Source organism: Schistocerca nitens, chromosome 2 (genome assembly GCF_023898315.1).
Source record: "Schistocerca nitens isolate TAMUIC-IGC-003100 chromosome 2, iqSchNite1.1, whole genome shotgun sequence".
NCBI classification, from domain to species: domain Eukaryota; kingdom Metazoa; phylum Arthropoda; class Insecta; order Orthoptera; family Acrididae; genus Schistocerca; species Schistocerca nitens.
Genome location: NC_064615.1, coordinates 596,204,968 through 596,224,446, shown reverse-complemented (window position 1 = coordinate 596,224,446; position 19,479 = coordinate 596,204,968). Strand labels below are relative to the sequence as shown.

At 41.8% G+C, this 19,479-nt stretch overlaps 1 protein-coding gene across 1 annotated transcript in view; it reads right to left on the bottom strand.

The window, feature by feature from the left end:
• The window catches only part of LOC126236667 (cytoplasmic dynein 2 heavy chain 1), an 873,274-nt gene that overhangs the window by 53,767 nt on the left and 800,028 nt on the right, over positions 1-19,479 (bottom strand). The window contains exon 66 of the mRNA XM_049946146.1: positions 6,915-7,170. Within this exon, the coding sequence (XP_049802103.1) occupies positions 6,915-7,170 (256 nt within the window). The remainder of the gene's footprint in view (positions 1-6,914; positions 7,171-19,479) is intronic.

The following is a 19,479-nucleotide window of genomic DNA, read 5'->3' as shown; positions in this document are numbered from 1 at the left end:
ATTTTTGAATCCTAACTGTGATTTACTAAGTATCCCATTACTGTTGACATGGCTAACCACTATTGAGTACATTACTTTCTCGAAGATTTTTGAAAATGCTGTAAGTAAGGATACTGGCTGATAATTATTGACATCTGTGGTGTCCCCCTTTTTGTAGAGAGGCCTGACAATGGCGTATTTTAACCTGTCTGGGGCCGGCCGGAGTGGCCATGCAGTTCTAGGCGCTACAGTCTGGAACCGAGTGACCGCTACGGTCGCAGGTAAGAATCCTGCCTCGGGCATGGATGTGTGTGATATCCTTAGGTTGGTTAGGTTTAAACAGTTCTAAGTTCTAGGCGACTGATGACCTCAGAAGTTAAGTCGCATAGTGCTCAGAGCCATTTGAACCATTTTTTTAACCTGTCAGGGAAAATACCCTGAGTTAGTGATGAATTATATATGTGAATCAGAACATCAGTTGTAATTGCTCCACATTGTTTTAATATCTTATTAGAGAAGTCATCTACTCCAACAGAACATTTACTTTTCAAAGATTTAATAATTTTAGTAATTTCACAAGAGGTTGTTAGGTGAAACTTAATCTGACTAAATTTTTTCAACAGACTCTTCCATATACTGCCTGGCTTTTTCTTTTGAACTGTTCTCACCCAGACTCTTCCATATACTGCCTGGCTTTTTCTTTTGAACTGTTCTCACCAATTTTTTTCTCCTACACTTAATAAATGGTTGTTAACTACATTCGCTACTTGTGTACTGTTTGTTAGGATGGTCTCATTCTCTTTAATAGTAATACTGCCTGCCCCAGTGGTTAGTTTTCCTGTCTCCCTTCTAACAACATTCCATATTGATTTTATTTTATTGCCAGATTTGTTAATTTCTTCTGTAATGTACATATTTCTTGATTTCCTTACAGCTTCTCTCAGTATGTTACAAAAATTTTTACAGTATAAAACTACTTTTGGATCTTTACTAGTTCGTGCTGCCTCATACAGTTTTCTTTTTCTTTCTGAAGACACTTTAATAGCTGTAGTAATCCAAGGTTTCTTTGAAAAGTGTGTGTGTTACATTTAGTAATTTTCTTTAGGAAACAATGTTAAAAAAGGGATGTAAATTTATCAAGAAATATGATGCATTTATCATTAGCATTTGGCTCATTATATACATCTCCCCAATTAACATTTCTTAAGCTTTCTCTGAGGTGCTCTATAGATACCAGGTTGAGCGACCTCACACTTTTACTTAATGGTTTCCGAACTGCACACCCTGCTAGGTTTTGTAGGTCAATCAGTTGTGCATCATGGTCTGACAATCCATTTACCACAGGGAAAGCATGTGATGGTTTTACATCCTCTTTCTGTACAAATACATTATCTATTAGCATGCTACTGTCTTGAGCTCTTCATAAGTTTGGTGTTTTTCTCTATGGATCCAAATTTCATCTTGTTACAGATCACAAACCACTTGTTTTCTTGTTTCATCCATCAACGTCACTTCCCGACAAGGCTGCACACTGCATCCAGCGTTGGGCTCTTTACTTGTCTCATTTCAATTATGAGATTCATTTCCAGTCGACAGCTCAACATGCGAATGCTGACGCACTGTCTCGCCTTCCCACGGGTTCTGATCTGGCATTCGATAGGGACAAACTTTTGTGTTTCCACTTGGATGTTGCCGAGCAGCGGGTTGTGGACGGGTTCCCCATCACCGCGGACCAGCTGGGAGCTGCTACGTGTTCTGACCTTACCCTCTCCAGGGTTTTATGCTGTATTCAGAAGGGTTGGCCAGATCGTCTGTCTGCTAAGACTTCTGATCCCTTGCGGAACAACTATACTTTGCCTTACCACCTCATGGCTAGGGATGATGTTATCCTCCTTTCCTCCGAAAATGCTTTGCCGCATGTTGTGGTACCTGCGTCTTTGCATGCTTTGGTCTTGCGCCACCTTCACCAAGGGCACTGGGGTGTCTCTTGCACAAAATCTCTGGCGCACCGTCATGTGTTCTGGCTTGGCATCGACTCTGAAATCGCACACATGTACACTGCCTACGGCCCTTGTGCGTCACAGGCTGCCGCCCCGAAGTCATCTTTGTCACCGTGGCCTTCGCCTGAGAAGCCCTGGGAGCGTATTCATGCTGACTTCGCGGGACCTTTTTTAGGTACTTATTAGCTTCTCATTATTGACGCCTACTCTAACTTTCCTTTCATTGTCCGTTGCATGTCGCCTACCACCGCGGCAACCACCAATGCTCTAGCTCGCATTTTCTCTTAGGAAGGCCTTCCCTCTACTCTTGTTACTGATAATGGTCCACAATTTGCCTCTTCTGATTTCGCGGATTTTTGTGCCCGTCACGGCGTCATGCATGTCACGGCCCTTCTGTTCCATCCACAGTCAAACGATGAGGCTGAATGACTGGTCGGCACATTTAAGGCTCAGATGAGGAAACTCCTGACTTCTTCTGCTGCTGATGATGCGCTTCTCAAATTTCTGGCTTCTTACTGTTTCACCCCCATGGGTGACCACAGCCCGGCTGAGCCCTTACATGGCCGACAACCCCACATGCTACTTCATCTTCTGTGGCCTTCCACCTCACGGCCGCAGGTGCCTTCGCTTGGCTGGTTCACCACCGACGACCTTGTATGGGTACGGGGATATGGCAGGTGGCCAAAATGGAGTCCTGGCCACATCTTACGAGACCGTGGCCAACGCCTGTATGAAATCCAGACGGACACGGGTGTTGGAGTGCATCATTCGGACCAGCTTCAGCCTCGTGTGCTGGCAACACCTGTTCCGGATGCCGCTACACCACCTTCGGCTCTACCTGACGCTCGGGATACTGAAATCTCTCATTACTCACAATACAGTCCTCTCACCATCATATCGGTGCCAGCACAAGAACTGACACCACCAGGAGATGTGCCCATGCAGGAACCAGGCTTATTATTGGCATATTATCTTAATAAAGTGCAACAGCCCTTTGACTGCCAGAAAGACTATAATACAAGTTACTGAACCAACAGGTTTCACTAGTTGCCATGCTTAAGGCTATGAAATCTGATTCTGTTGATGACAGAGACACTGTGGACTGCTTCTTAGATGGCCATGGAACACTACAAACAAAAACTTTGAAAAGATATCCACCTGTGGACTTTCTATGTTTTCTGTCACGAGTCCAATCAGAGACAACACAACCAACTGAATTGCTTGTTATTGAAAGGCACTAAGTCTAATTTCCTAAGTATTGAGATAAACACAACAAAATGTTTTCTGTTTTTGTAATGTAATATGAGATGTAATTGTTTGTACATCCATCTGTAAGTCAAAATTTAAAAAAAAAAATTCTTAATGGGAAAACACAGCCTGTGAATTATCTTATTGTTGGCATACAGAGTAGGAAGTTCAGCTCAGATGCCAACTATGAAATGACTCATTGTCAACAATCAGTCACCAGCTTTCATGTTTTGAGGCATGTTTGACAATATGATTCATGCCTTTATTGTAGGCTAGTAATAAGAGGAAACTGGATGATGTAGAACTTGAACAGCTAGTGAGCAAGAACAAACCAGAAAGAGATGACTTTATGGATGAATTCTCAGATGGGAAGTCTCCATGAACCATGTTCATTTGAGCATTCAAATGAGATTCAGACACAGACAACAGTGAATGCCATGAAGAAGATGAGCAGATTGGTCCAATAACAGGCACTATGAATAACAGTCTGAGTGGAGTGACGTTCTTCAAGATCCACCAATATTTGTGTTCAACAAGGACATGGGACTGAAATTAGACCTACAGAATTTTGTCATCAATGCACTTGATGAGATGTTTTTTTCCAAGTAGGTCCTCTGTGTGAGCAAACAACTCTATAAGTGAGCCAAAAAGCAGAAAAACATGGGAGGAGAAGATCAACCAGACTCTCCAGGTGGAGGTATACAGATATTGTGGAAATAAAAGTATTTTTGGGACTGTTGTTGCACATAGGGTCTTGTTGTTTTCCATTAATAGAACGTTGCTGAGAGTACAAGTCCATTTTACAATGTCACGTTCTGGAGATCTGACATAAGTAGAAACAGATTTTGGCTGTTATTGAGACATGTATGCTTCTCAGACAACTCATCAAAATCCAATGATCAACTCTACAAAATTAGACCAGCTTTGGACCATTTCAATAGTATCATGAACAATAATTACGTTCTAGACAAGAATGTCTGCATTGATGAATCAGCAGTTTTGTAGCATGGCCATCTTTTTAGTGCATCAAGAATAAGAAATGCAAGTACAGTGTTAATTTTATGAACTCTGTGAATGTAATGATGTGGTTCTAAAAATAAAAATCTACTGTGGCAAGTCACAGGAGAAGGCTAAGGTGAGTCATGCATCTGAAGCTGTTTTACACCTGATGGAAGTTTCCTTGAATAGAAAATATGTGCTTCATATAGGAAATTTTTATAATTCTGCATCACTTACAAAACTGTTGTCTACTTGCAAAAACTATGTGTGTGGAACATATACAGACACAAGCAGACATATTGGTCTTTAAATATGTCTGCTTGTGTCTGTATATGTGTGGATGGATATGTGTGTGTGTGCGAGTGTATACCCGTCCTTTTTTCCCCCTAAGGTAAGTCTTTCCGCTCCCGGGATTGGAATGACTCCTTACCCTCTCCCTTAAAACCCACATCCTTTCGTCTTTCCCTCTTTCCTGATGAGGCAACAGTTTGTTGCGAAAGCTTGAATTTTGTGTGTATGTTTGTGTGTCTGTCGACCTGCCAGCACTTTCATTTGGTAAGTCACATCATCTTTGTTTTTAGATATATTTTTCCTACGTGGAATGTTTCCCTCTATTATTATTATATATATATATATAAAACAAAGATGATGTGACTTACCAAACGAAAGTGCTGGCACGTCGATAGACACACAAACAAACACAAACATACACACAAAATTCAAGCTTTCGCAACAAACTGTTGCCTCGTCAGGAAAGAGGGAAGGAGAGGGAAAGACGAAAGGATGTGGGTTTTAAGGGAGAGGGTAAGGAGTCATTCCAATCCCGGGAGCAGGAAGACTTACCTTAGGGGGAGAAATGGACGGGTATACGGTCTGCTTGTGTCTGTATATGTGTGGATGGATATGTGTGTGTGTGCGAGTGTATACCCGTCCTTTTCTCCCCCTAAGGTAAGACACAAGCAGACATGTCACAGGCAGACATATTTAAAGACAAAGAGTTTGGGCAGAGATGTCAGTCGAGGCGGAAGTGAAGAGGCAAAGATGATGTTGAATGACAGGTGAGGTATGAGTAGCGGCAACTTGAAATTAGCGGAGATTGAGGCCTGGTGGGTAACGGGAAGAGAGGATATATTGAAGAGCAAGTTCCCATCTCCGTAGTTCCAATAGGTTGGTGTTGGTGGGAAGTATCCAGATAACCCGGACGGTGTAACACTGTGCCAAGATGTGCTGGCCGTGCACCAAGGCATGTTTAGCCACAGGGTGATCCTCATTACCAACAAACACTGTCTGCCTGTGTACATTCATGCAAATGGACAGTTTGTTGCTGGTCATTCCCACATAGAATGCATCACAGTGTAGGCAGGTCAGTTGGTAAATCACATGGGTGCTTTCACATGTGGCTCTGCCTTTGATCGTGTACACCTTCCGGGTTACAGGACTGGAGTAGGTGTTGGTGGGAGGGTGCATGGGACAGGTTTTACACCGGGGGCGGTTACAAGGATAGGAGCCAGAGGGTAGGGAAGGGTGGTTTGGGGATTTCATAGGGATGAACTAACAGGTTACGAAGGTTAAGTGGACGGCAGAAAGACACTCTTGGTGGAGTGGGGAGGATTTCATTAAGGATGGATCTCATTTCAGGGCAGGATTTGAGGAAGTCATATCCCTGCTGGAGAGCCACATTCAGAGTCTGTTCCAGTCCCGGAAAGTATCCTGTCACAAGTGGGGCACTTTTGTGGTTCTTCTGTGGGGGATTCTGGGTTCGAGGGGATGAGGAGGTGGCTCTGGTTATTTGCTTCTGTACCAGGTAGGGAGGGTAGTTGCGAGATGCAAAAGCTGTTGTCAGGTTGTGGGTGTAATGGTTCAGGGATTCCGGACTGGAGCAGATTCGTTTGCCACGAAGACCTAGGCTGTAGGGAAGGGACCGTTTGATGTGGAATGGGTGGCAGCTGTCATAATGGAGGTACTGTTGCTTGTTGGTGGGTTTGATGTGGACGGACGTGTGAAGCTGGCCATTGGACAGGTGGAGGTCAACGTCAAGGAAAGTGGCATGGGATTTGGAGTAGGACCAGGTGAATCTGATCGAACCAAAGGAGTCTAGGTTGGAGAGGAAATTCTGGAGTTCTTCTTCACTGTGAGTCCAGATCATGAAGATGTCATCAATAAATCTGTACCACACTTTGGTTTGGCAGGCCTGGGTAACCAAGAAGGCTTCCTCTAAGCGACCCATGAATAGGTTGGCGTACGAGGGGGCCATCCTGGTACCCATGGCTGTTCCCTTTAATTGTTGGTACTGTACAATGTCACCAAATTATATAACAAATCACCACAGCATACAGAAGACACAGATACGATCTGCTCTTTCAAAGCAAAACTAAAAACATTATCTACAAAATATAAGTTCTGTATGGTAATGAAGTAACCTGAATTAAAAAATGTTTCTCAAATTAAGAAGGTATGTATCATAATATATGCTGAATAATAATTTACAATGCTAGAAAAACAAATGTAATTACAGAGTAAAAGAATATTCATTGCCAATTATAGTGTAAGAAATTAATTTTACACTGTTAATATGTCAACGGTGTGAATGATGACATTCACAAAATGTAAACTGTTCTGTGAATTGATTAGGAAATTAATTCACATCTGTTTCAAAAACATACATTACACTATGCATTGTCAACTCACCTGCCTGACAGAGACGATCTATCATGTCAGTGGCAACACGTAGGTCAGCATCACCAAATTCATAATAGGAAGTCCATCCCTGAGGAATGAAACTGCGTCTTTCCTGAATTATTGCATGAAACCATGCCAACACAAATAGGGCTCCTGTCCGTAAAATTCGATTGTTTGCTGCATGGTTCCCAGAAGGCCCAGAAAAGAATTCCGGACCCCATGTTGCCAATGTTCTTTGAATGTTACGCTTCAGACCTTGTGGAGACTGTAATAAAAAACAAGCCAGGAATTTATCAAAAACATGTAATTATGATTTTGATCAATTGTTATATACGCATTATTGCAAACTGTATATTGAAAGATTTTGTTATGTTTTAACCATGGGCCAGAACATTGGCACTCTGATCCTGAACAGCTTTTTCAAGTTCTTGCAGCCAGGACCTATCTCCTTCCGAACGCTATGCTCTCAAATAAATTCAGTCCTATTGTCATAGCACATATTTCATGCCCATGATTTCTTAAATCTTCCTCCAAATATAAATATTCCTTTATGTATCCTGCTACTAATGCACACAAGTAAGAGTGAGTGCATTGACTGTGGGTTACCGTATGTGTGTGCTCAATCACCCATCAACTGTATGTGCGTGGGCCAGCCACTAGAGGCCACCAGTAAGAAGCGTGCACATGGGATGGTCCCTGCCACACTGTCACCTGGCAACTCACACCTATATAAGCATGGAGCAGCACTGACTGAACCTGCTGCTTTATTTCTAGTTTGTATCATGCACACATACGTTTCTGTCTTCTGGAGTCCCGAGAAGCTTAATGTTAACAGGTTATGAATGAATCCATGTTTGTGTCACTTGGATCGGTTTGTGTACTGCTTTGTTACTACATGATTGCCAACAAGTTTGGAACAGGTTCCACATGTGCAATATTTAAGTGTAGTTTCATCACATTTATTCAATATGGATGCCATGCTACTGGTCCTGATTGAACAGCTTCCTTCAGCTGTGACCACTTTGTTGGCTTCCATCAACAGACAGGGTACCATTCCACCGGCCCTCCATATAATGATTGAGGCAAGGATTGACAAGCTTATGAAAAAGAACTCGAACATTTTTTTGACCTTTGGTGTAACAGACTCAAATTTGTGCAAAACCTTATTCTTCTCGTGGATTCCACCTAAGGCATATCACTTACTGTGTCAGCTTGCCACTTGACAAGAACCAGCAGCTCTTACTTTTGATCACATGAGCAGTTTATTGTCCAACTACTACTATAAGCGAATGCATGTCATAGCAGCACGAGATGAATTCTACTGATGCCTTAATAAACAAAACCAGACATACTGGCCCTGGGCAGCCAAACTTCACAGCCTTAGCTGTAAGTGTCAGTTCGTTACTGATGCCCATAATGACACCATGATGCCCATGGTGTGTGACACAATTATCTGTTTAGCTCGAGACAAGAAAGTGTTCCAGAAGCTCTATACTGTGAACTCCTCCCCCAGTCTTTTGAAGTTTCTCAGGCAGCACGTGACCAAATTGATGTGGCATTAGTGTCACCAATGTGCCCACTAGGACAACAGACAGCTTGCACAAGGGAGCAGAAATGGTGAACATGCGAGCCCAGTGTTGAGCTGACCAAGTTTGTGCCAAGCAGCAGCAAACACCACAGCACCAGCATCAGCATTCTCCATTTCTATCTTGTCCAGCACAAAAGGCCCTAAGTGCTGGATTGCTCATAATGCTTGCCACACAAAAGGCCACATTGCATCCGTGTGTTGTTTGCTGAAGGCTGCTCAGGATATGGACATGGATGTAAACAGTGTGATTCCAATGCTTGTGACTTCTCCCAAGCTGTTTACTGAGTTAAGTGTTTTTTGCCAAGTGATCCAGCTACAAGTTGACACAGGTGCTGCAGTGATGTTATTGAATTCTCAGACCTTTGTGAGTTTACGCTCACTGCAGCTGACATCGGTCATGAGGAAGCTGGTTAGTTATAATCAACAGAACATTGTGCTGTTCAGACAATTTATGGCATCTGCCTCTTACAAGTCAGTGGTTTGTTCCACTACACTTTTGTTGGTTGCTGATGATGGTGTTGACAACTTGTTTGGGATGGCACATTTCATGCCTTTGGATTTTCTATTACCAATGCAGTTCACCTTGTGTCCCATCAGGTACTGTATTCACAACTGGAAACACTGTATGAGGAGTTTTCGGACTTGTTTTTGCAAGGTATAGGGTGTGCTACAAATTTTTCTGTTCATATTTCTTTGAAATCCATGGCTCAGCCTCATTTTTGTTGTGCATGTCCTATTCCTGTCGCTCTGAGAGATCAGGTGAAAGCAGGATTGGACAGACTTCAATCTCTAGGGGTGGTGCAACCTGTTATGGACAGTGAATGGTCATCTCCGTTGGTTGTAGTTCAGAAGCCGTAGGAGGAACCTTGCCCCTGTGGCGACATCACTACCTTTTGGTGTGGCTAGTGCCCCTGACATTTTCCAATGATTTTTAGCACTACTGACTATGACTGTCCTGGGTTGCATTAACTATCTGGATGATATTGTTTAAAAAAAATTTCGCACTTTGTTTTCTGTTCTATAGTCTGCAGGCTTACGGTACAACCATCTATTGTTTCTTTGGGGTTCGAGGACTCATGGGATGGGGTTCGCCCTCTGTCAGACCACATCTCTGCTGTTATGTCTATGCCTGACTCCTCATCTATGAAGGAGCTTCAGGTTGTCCTAGGAAAGACAACCTACTACCATAAATTCCTGTCAGAAGCAGCCACATTGGCCCACCCATTGCATGCCTTGTTACACAAGAATGTACCTTTGTACTGGAACCCAGATGGCAAACATGCTTTTCAAATGCTGAAATCCAAACTACTCTCAGCCCCTTGTTTAGCTACATTCTGTCCTTACAAGCACATAATTTTGGTGACTGATGCCTCACAGTATGGCCTCAGCAGGATCATAGTGCACTGATATGCTGATGGCTCTGAACGACCTTTTGCTTTTGCCTCTAAATCTCTCACTTCGGCCCACAGCATTACTCTCAGGTGGAAAAAGAGGCTATTGCCATCATCAATACTCTCAACAAAATTCATGTTTCTCTTGTATGACTCACCTTATAACGGACCATAAACCCTTGATTTTCTTGTACAACCCTGACACTTCCTTGCCTGACAAGGAAGCACACCACCAACAACGCTGGATGCTGTTCTTGTCTTGCTACAATTATGGAATCCATTTTCGACCGACATCTAAACAAGCCAATGTGGACACCTTGTCCCACCTTCCTGTGGGTCAAGATCCTGACTTTGGTCAAGAAAAACTGCTTTTCTTCCATCTTGATACTGAAATACTGGCCTCAATCAAGAGTTTCCCAATTATGAGGTTGCACATAGCAGCTGCCAGTGCTGCTGACCCGATTCTTTGTCAGGTGGTTTGGTTTCTTCAACAGGACTGGTCAGATAAACTGCTGGGTCATGCTCTGGATCCTCTGCACATTTACTTTTCCTTATGGTTGCACAATTACTTTTCCTTATGGTATCGTCTCTCTGTTTCTGATGGTGTTTTGCTGTTGTCCACAGAAGACCTCTCTCTCGGAGTAGTCATTCCCACCACTTTACAGCATGAGGTTCTATGCCTTCTCTACCATGGCCATTGTGGAGTTTAGTAGACATGATTTTTGGACAGGGATTGATGACGAAATTGTCAATATTGTTGGGCCTTATGAGCAGTGTGTCTGACAGCAGGCAGCTCCCAAGGCATCTCTGTAGCCCTGGCCCACTCCATGCCAGCCACGGGAACACATTTATGTCATCTTTGCGGGTCCTTTCTTGAATTCCTATTGGCTCTTAGTTGTTGATGTATTTTTCCAGTTTTCTTACATTCTCAAGTGAGTGTCGACATCGGCTCAGGTCACACTTCATATGCTTTTGAGGTTGTTTTTTTTCTATTGAGGGACTGCCTTGTACCTTAGTTTCTGATAATGGGCCCCAGTTAGTTTCTCACACATTTCAACTGTTTTGTACCTGTCACAGCATTTGTCATGTTATGGCTCTGTTATTCCACCCTCAATCAAATGGCAAGGTGGAACAACTCGTGTGTATGTTCAAGTCCTAAATGAAAAAGTTTGATGGGGGAGTAGAGCACGGCTGAGATACTTCACAACCAGCAACCACACATGCTACTCCACCTTCTGTGGCCTGCACTGCACCTGCTGCAATCAGATTCATCCAGCTGCTAAGCACCAGTACCACAACTGTGGGCATGACTGTTTGGTTGCCATCCCAAGTGGATACTGGCCGCTGTTGTCTGCCACCAGGGATGCCATCTTTGTGATGTCAGTATGGTTGACAGGCTGGTGGTGCACCACTTTGATCCATTGTGACCCTGCTAGCCACCAGAAGCTACCAGTTTGCAAGTGCAGCCCCCATTGCTGCAATCTGCTCCACCGCTTGTTGCCTCGAGCCCGTTGTCACCTGCCATTGAGGTGCCCCTGCCCCACTGGCTGCCTTCTTCACACGTGTTGCCCTGGGGTTCCAGCATTTGGCGTCAGTCCATCTCTGGCCTCAGGTCTGTAGCTGCATCCTGTTGTTCCGGACGGGCTGCCTCCACTGGTCCCCTCGTCATCACCACCTCAGCCATCATCTCTGGTGGGACCAGCATTGTGTTCTCCATCCAGGGACCTGCCCACTGATAATGACGCAGAGATGGTGATGGCACCCACCTATCCCATGCTCTTGTCAGGCACCACAAGGGACCACCGCTCTTGGGTGTGCCTACACATTCCGGCCTTATGCTCAGGTGCCTGCCCGGCACATCATCCTATCACCTCTGTTGGCACCAGCTGCCGCTGCTCCGTATCCGATGGATGTCTCTCTCTCTTTGGGCTGCAGGCGCCCTCCTCCACTAACTGGACACCACTTCACACGAGAGAGAGATATGTGCTGCATCCTGCTACTAGTAAACATGAGCATGAGAGTACTGAGTGTGGGTTGCCATGCGTGTGCGCTCAAATCACCTGCCAATTGTATTAGTGTGGGCCAGTCACTAGACACTGCCAGTAGGAAGTGTGCACATGGTACGGTCTCCGCCATACGATCTACTGGTGGCCTGTGCCTATATATGCATGTAACAGCAATGACACCAGTGTTCTGTGTCTTGTGGAGTCCCGAGAGGCTTAAGGTTCAGAAGTGATGAATAAAGACATAATGTGCACTATATTCAGTTGATGACTACATAATAACTGCTTCTCACTACACTGTTGGCATGCATGTCTTTGTCACTCTCTTCCTTCAGATGATCAATATTGACCATCTTGTCTGGTAAATGATCACTGAGGTGAAAGACCTACAGCTCATGACTAATAACTGTGTTTGCCTGACAGATAAATGTGTTTTCTTCATGGAAGAACCTCAAACTAGAATTAACTGGAATATTAATAACAACCAAAATATCAACACTACAGATTTCTGTAGTTGCTCATACACATTACCTTTCACCTAGCTACACCATGATTTATCACTCAGTTGCTTCTTAAAGAATTATTTTCCCAATCTGCTGTGCTGAGATAGGTACATCTTAAATGAAAATATATGTATATACTGTACATTGAAAGGTAACAGGTTGAGGGTGGCTCCACTTGCTACAATCAAACTCCTTAAATTCGTTTTTACTGTTATTTCAAATGAATATTTTATTAATTGGTCCAATGTTCATAAAACTTTATTGTCTATGGAGTAACCATGAGATTTCTAGCAATGTAATAATTAGTTTTTCTACAGACATATTATTTAAAGGGGTCTTTAGCAATTTCAGTCTCTACAGAACATGTGTAGTTGAGTTTTCCAATGAGCAAATATCTAATTGTATATAAAATAATGTACCTGATTCAAAAGCCCTAAGTTGCTCTTTCTAGTTAACATTTTATTTTTCCCAAAAACTTTATATTTAAAAAGTTATTTATAAATCCCAGCAAATGTGTACATAGTGATAATAAATAGTTCAATTAACTTTGTTAATTTTATAATTACTTCCTATAGGTGGGCCAAATCATTATTTGATTCACTAGAATGACATCAGTACTAAATCTGACCTTTATATTATTATAAACTAAAATGTATTTATTGATTTCACTAGACATTCATACTGTCATCTACATATATAACCATGGGACAGTAGGTCCATCGGCCTGCATCTACCGATCATTCAATCAACATCTTTGTGTCAAAGTCTTGTAGTTAGCATCCATGCAAAAGTCAACACCACTGTCAATATCTTTGCTAAAGTTCTTTGAGCCTGTAGGAGTTACTCACTTTGAGAACATCATTGTAATCTGTGTTACATCTGTGCCAGTAGAAGTTAGTCTAAATTCAGCAATCATTTTATCAACGGCACATTGTCAAAATCTGCCTCAATCATTTCATCAATATCTCTGTGTCAATAACATGAATATTTATGTATTATGATCAGTTATAAAAAAAACAAAAACTTGGAGGGACCAGCACCACCAAGATTGGATGTGATGGCCCGGGAAATCTGCTTTTGAACTAGGCTGGTGAGGTAATTACGTGCAGTGAAGGGTGAGATGAGAATTGTGGTGTATTGGTGTAAAGAGTCTGCATCTTAAAAAAATACGTTTGTCTCGAATGCCAAGGCTGCATGGGAGGGAATGTTTGACATGAAAAACATGGCCACTGTCAAAATTTAAGTACTGTTGATTGTTGGTGGTTTAATGTGGACAGAAGTGTGTAGCTGGCCTTCAGTGAGGACAAGATCAACACCAAGGAAAGTGGCATGGGATTCAGAATAGGACCATGTGAAATTTAATTGGGTGAAGGTATTCAGAGATTCCAGGAATTTTAACAGGTCAGTCTCACTATGAGTCAATATCGTAAAAATGTTATCAACGTATCTAAACCAAAGCAGGGGATGAAGACTTATGGATTACAGGAAAGACCCCTCTGAGCAACCAATGAAAGGGTTGGCATAGGAAGGAGCCATCCTGGTTCCCATGGCCGTACCCCTGATTTGTTTGTAAGTCTGTCCCTCAAAGGTGAAGCAGTTGTTGGTAAGTATAAAATTGATTAAGGTGAGTAGGAAGAATGTCATAGGTTTGGAATCAAGTGGGCACTGACTGTGGAATTGTTCAGCGGCAGACAGACCACGTACGTGGGGGATGTTGGCATAGAAGGAGGTGGTATTAATGGTGGCAAGCAAGGTGTGTGGTGGAAGTGGGATGGGCACAGATTTCGGACGTCGGTATCTTTGATATAGGAGGGAAGTCTTTGTATTATGGGTTGCAGGTATTGATCAACAAAAGCAGATACATGTTCGGTGGGTGCTTTGAAGCAAGGAACTATAGGATGGCCAGGATGATTGGGTTTGTGATTTTAGGCAGAAGGTAAAAGGTGGAGGTGCATGGTTTGGGAGGGGTGAGAAGTTCAATAGATTGAAATGTTCATCCTTGTGAGGAGCCTGACATTTTAAGGAAGAATTGCAGGTCAATTTGAATCACAGGAATGGGATCTTGATGGCAGACACTGTATGTAGAGGTGTCAGACAGCTGGTGTAGACCTTCATTAACATACTTCTTTTGGTCAAGTACTACAGTGGTAGATCCTTTGTCTGCTGGGAGGATAATGATGGAGTCATCAGCTTTTAGGGAATGTAGAGCTTGGAGTTCTGCAGTAAACAGGTTAGGGTCATGTTGTAGGTACCTGAGGAAGGGTTATGAAGCAACATGGGATGTGAGGAATTCTTGTAAGGCTTGGAAGGGATGATTTTTAAGTAGTGGTGATGGATCAAGTTGGGATCGTGGTCTGAACTGTTCAAGGCAGGGTTCAATATCAGGTTTGCTGTTATAAAGGTTTTGGGACTGGGATGCAAAGTGATATTTCCAATTGATATTACGTGTGCAGGAGAGTAGGTCCTCCACTAAAGCAGCATGATCAAATGGAGGTTTAGAGCTGAATGTGAGACCTTTAGATAATACAGATAATTCACGAGGTGAGAGTGCTTTAGATGAGAGGTTAAGAACACTATCATGTTGTGACTGGTTCTTGTTATTATGGGTTATTCTTGGTCTGAGAGGCAGTGGTGAAGGCTGTGGGATGTTAAGATGGTTGGCCAAGCTTGGTTCGTAGGAGAGGAGTGGTGGTTGGTGGAGTGGCTGTTTAGGGAGCTGCAGAGGGACAGGATGGGAAACACCACTGTTCAGGTAGTTTAGGAGAAGGTGGGAAAGCTTTTTGAGGTGAAGTCCGGCATGTTGTTGCAGTTTGAAGTTGGCTTAGTGGATGATACCATCCAAGGAAACATGAGGGGCAGATAGCAGCAGGATTTTGTAGGAGAGAAGTCTAGTGGAGTAGAAATTGGCTGATGAGGCATATAGGTTACAGACTATCTGAGTAAGAACAAGAGACTGCTGTATCTGAAATTGTAAAAGAGTCTAGTGTAGGGTACGATTACATACAGAAACAGGAACTTTCAATATTAGACCTTCTGGACTAACTCCAATGGACAAGCAGGTTTCAAGAAACAGAATGTGGGACTTCAGTTTCGACAGTGCAAAAGCATGTTTTCGATAAGAACAGGTGTAATATGAGATGGGAGTCATCGTGGCAAGAGACGACAGTTTGGAGAGTTAGAAATCATGGGAGATGAGAAAAAAATAAATAGGCAGAGGGTGGAAAAGATAGAAAAATGGAAGAAATGCAAGGAAAAAAATTGGAAAAATCAGAAAAATTCATACAAAAATCATGAGAACAGGCAATGGTTAATAATGATTGGGTGATTTATATGATATGAAAAAATGAAAACGCATGAAAGCAGACAAAATTTAAGAAAACAGGGTAAACAGGTAGTGAAAATCATACGAGAAAATGAAAACTACTTACCTTGGCAATTAAAGTGATGTAAGAGATGGCAGTTAAAGTCAATCAGAGAAGTTTGCTAAAAAACAAATGCACAAAAATGTGAAAGAATTACATACAAATGAGATACGTGGAGGGTGGGAAAGAAAATAGCTGTCAAATTTGCAAATAAATCAGTGAAAGATGATCTGGAGAAGGTCATGCAGTGTAATGAACCATAAATTGCTATATGAAAATTTTTAAATAACAATGGAATTGTTATACACAAATAAAAATGGAACTGTCTACGTGCACAGAAATCAGTAGTAGAAAAGATGTAAGGGAAAAGTGTTGATTAATCTTGCTGATACAGATAAATAAATGAACGGATTAGTACATAAGGCAGAAAACATGATAATTTGAACAAGACAGATGACAACAAAGACTGAAAAGAGGCTTACATAAGAAGGAATTGGCAGAATTCAGAATAGAACCATGTGAAATTTGATTGGGAGAAGTAATTCAGAGGTTCCAGGAAATTTAAGAGGTCAGTCTCATTATGAGTCCATATGGAAAAGATGTCATCAATGCATCTAAACCAAACTAGGGGATGAAGACTTATGGATCCCAGGAAAGCCCCCTCTAACCCATGACAAGGTTGGTATAGGAAGGAGCCATCCTGATGTCCAAGGTCATACCCCTGATCTGTTTGTAAGTCTGCCCCTTAAAAGCATAGTAGTTGTTGGTAGGTATACAACTGATTAAGGTGAGTAAGAAGAATGTCATAGGTTCAGAATCAGGTGGCCACTGACTGAGGAAATGTCAGCTACACACTTCTGTCCACATTGAGCCTACCAATAAACAATAGTATTTACATTTTGACAGCTGCCATCCTCTCCATGTCAAACATTCCCTCCCATACAGTCTTGGCATTCAAGGCAAATGTATTGTGTTGGATGCAGACTCTTTACAGTAATTCACCACCATTCTCACCTCAGCCTTTGCTGCACGTAATTACCTCACCAGCCTAGTTCAAAAGTATATTTCCTGGTACTGCTGATCCCTCCAAAAAACAACTTCAGAGCACACCACTGGTGACTCAGTATTATTCTGGTCTGGACTGTATTAATCAGCTACTTTGACAGGGCCATCACTTCCTGAAATCATGACCTGAAATGAGATCTATTTGTCTGAAATCTTGCCCACCACTCCTAGAATAGCTTTTTGTCACCCTCCCAATCTCCGCAATATTCTCGTGAGACCCTATGCTCCTTCTACACCCATCTCCCTACGCTATTTCTCCTACCCCTGTGACCATCCCTACTGCAACACTTGCCCTATGCACCCTCCTAGCAGCCCTGTAACTGGCAAAACATATACTACCAAAGGGAGAGTCATCTGTGAAATGACATGTCGTATACTAACTGTTATGTAAACACTCTGCTGTTACGTAAACACTGTTTGGCCTTTTACATTGGGATGACTACCACCAAATTATCAATTAGAATGAATCGGAATAGGCAGAGGGTGTATACTGGCAATGCATAATATTCTACTGCGGAGAACGCTCTACAAAATTAGTGCTTGTTTCACCACACGTGTCATCTGGATTCTTCCCCCCAGACACCAGTTTCTCATAACTCTGCAGGTGGGAACTAGCACTACAACATGTCCTTGGTTCTCACCACCCACCTGGCCTTAATTTACATTAATTTCTTCCATCTCAGCATTTCTTCACAGTAACTTCTCTTTTCTTCACTCTGTTTTAGTTTTCTACGTCTTTCATTGTCTTACCCATCTGTTTTTCACCACCTCCCCTCCCATCTCTGTTACATAAAATCCAATTAGTTTTTCACTCTTATTAACTCATGCATGATGTTTAAGCAGTAATCTCTGTCTTGCATATTACCTACCCTGTCTTCCACCTTTAAGCTCCCAGGTTTTCAAATCTTGTTTGATGCAGTTCCCAACCACAGTCTTTCCTTCTCATCCCTGACCAGCAGTTCTGGGTGACTTTCCCAAAATCTACCCCTTTTCCTAGACTTCTCCAGTCCTTTACCTTCACCCCTCTTCCTTCCCCTTCAACCCTTCTGCCTGAAGAAGAAGCCACTGGCTTCAAAAGCTTGCCTAATTACAACCTTCTTTTATGTGTGTGTTCTGGTGCCATTTGGTGAGTAGATTTTATATCTGTCCAATTAAATTATTTTGTCAAAAATTGAGTGTTTTCATTATTGTATAAACCCATTACAAAAATATATAAATTTTCTATAAAAGTAAAACTCACCTTCCATCCATACATATAATAGTTAGGAATGTAACATTAGAATGATTATACTACATAATGACATTTGTATCACGTTAGACTTAAGTGCACTAATCATCTGAGACTGCTGATTTTCTAGAAACCAATGGAAGTAAGCCAAAAGACTGAGGGTTGTGTTCCTAGAGGTTTATGTGGTGAGAAGTTATATCAATGCAGCCTGTAAATCTACATCATCAGGAAATTGAGTGGGGGTAATTGTAAAAATTCAATTGAGATTGGTATAATAAAAATTATAACTACCTAGAAATGACATATTTATCACATAAAACTGGAGAAAAAGCTGTATTAGTCATGTCAAATCTAAACACAAATAAATATATGTGATTTATAGAATTTGAAAACATTGTAGATTGATTAAAAGGATGGGAGACAGAGTAGAAATGTGTGGAATGAAAAGTAATAAAGTTTAGATCGTCAAAATCGTTTATATAAAATGGTTCTGAAATTTTAATGTAAAAACTCTTCTTAATGGCACATAATATCTTTCAATTTCCAACAGTAGTAATTGGAAAATGCTAATTTTCAAACATTAGGTGCTGTATTCAATCATTTTTAGGACATGCATCCAGGACCTGTCAGCATTTTAAAGAGATGCATCCAATCTTCTTCTTCACATTTTTACATTCTCTTATTTTGTGTTCTTCCTTGCCACACCTCAAACTTCAGGCATGTCAATTTCTATAACATGCAAATCACTGAAGAGTTCCCACAGTCATGGCATCAGAAGCAACTAGGAACTACAAGTAAATCTTTGATGTTATGTTCTATAAGTTAGTAAGTACCTACAGTTTTGCAAGTAAGAGAACCAGCTGGAAGTGTTGTTTCTCTCTCAGTTCTGGCTGGAAAAGTGTATGTTATAATTTGTTACCTGGGTGAAATCAGAGTTGTTTATGCCAGACACACATCGTGATATCAGATACAATTATGAAATATGAATCATGATATTTTAATCACAAACTCTTTATACAGCTGATATTGTCTCAAAACTTCTTCATGCACAAATTACAGCTGTGATGGTTTCCTAAAATCACTATTGATAACCACACACTACAAATTTTAGATTATTGCTCTGTACTTAAGTTCTCATATTGCAATGTGGTTGAAATAATGTGTTACAAATTATGAAACATGATAATCTGTCACAAAATGCTGTGTTCATTCACTCACTCTAATTTTAGATATCTGAGCATGCTTTCAATATACATGTTACGGTAAGTGTTCACTTGGCCTGCAACTCAGAGTACTCACAACGTATGTTTTCTGGTCATAGTCATCTGAACTGCTGATGTATTTCACAATTTCTCCACCATCAAATGTGATAGTCTCATGGGTTTCATCCATCCCTCACTCACTTGACATGTTGATGGCCAGTGAGAGACATGA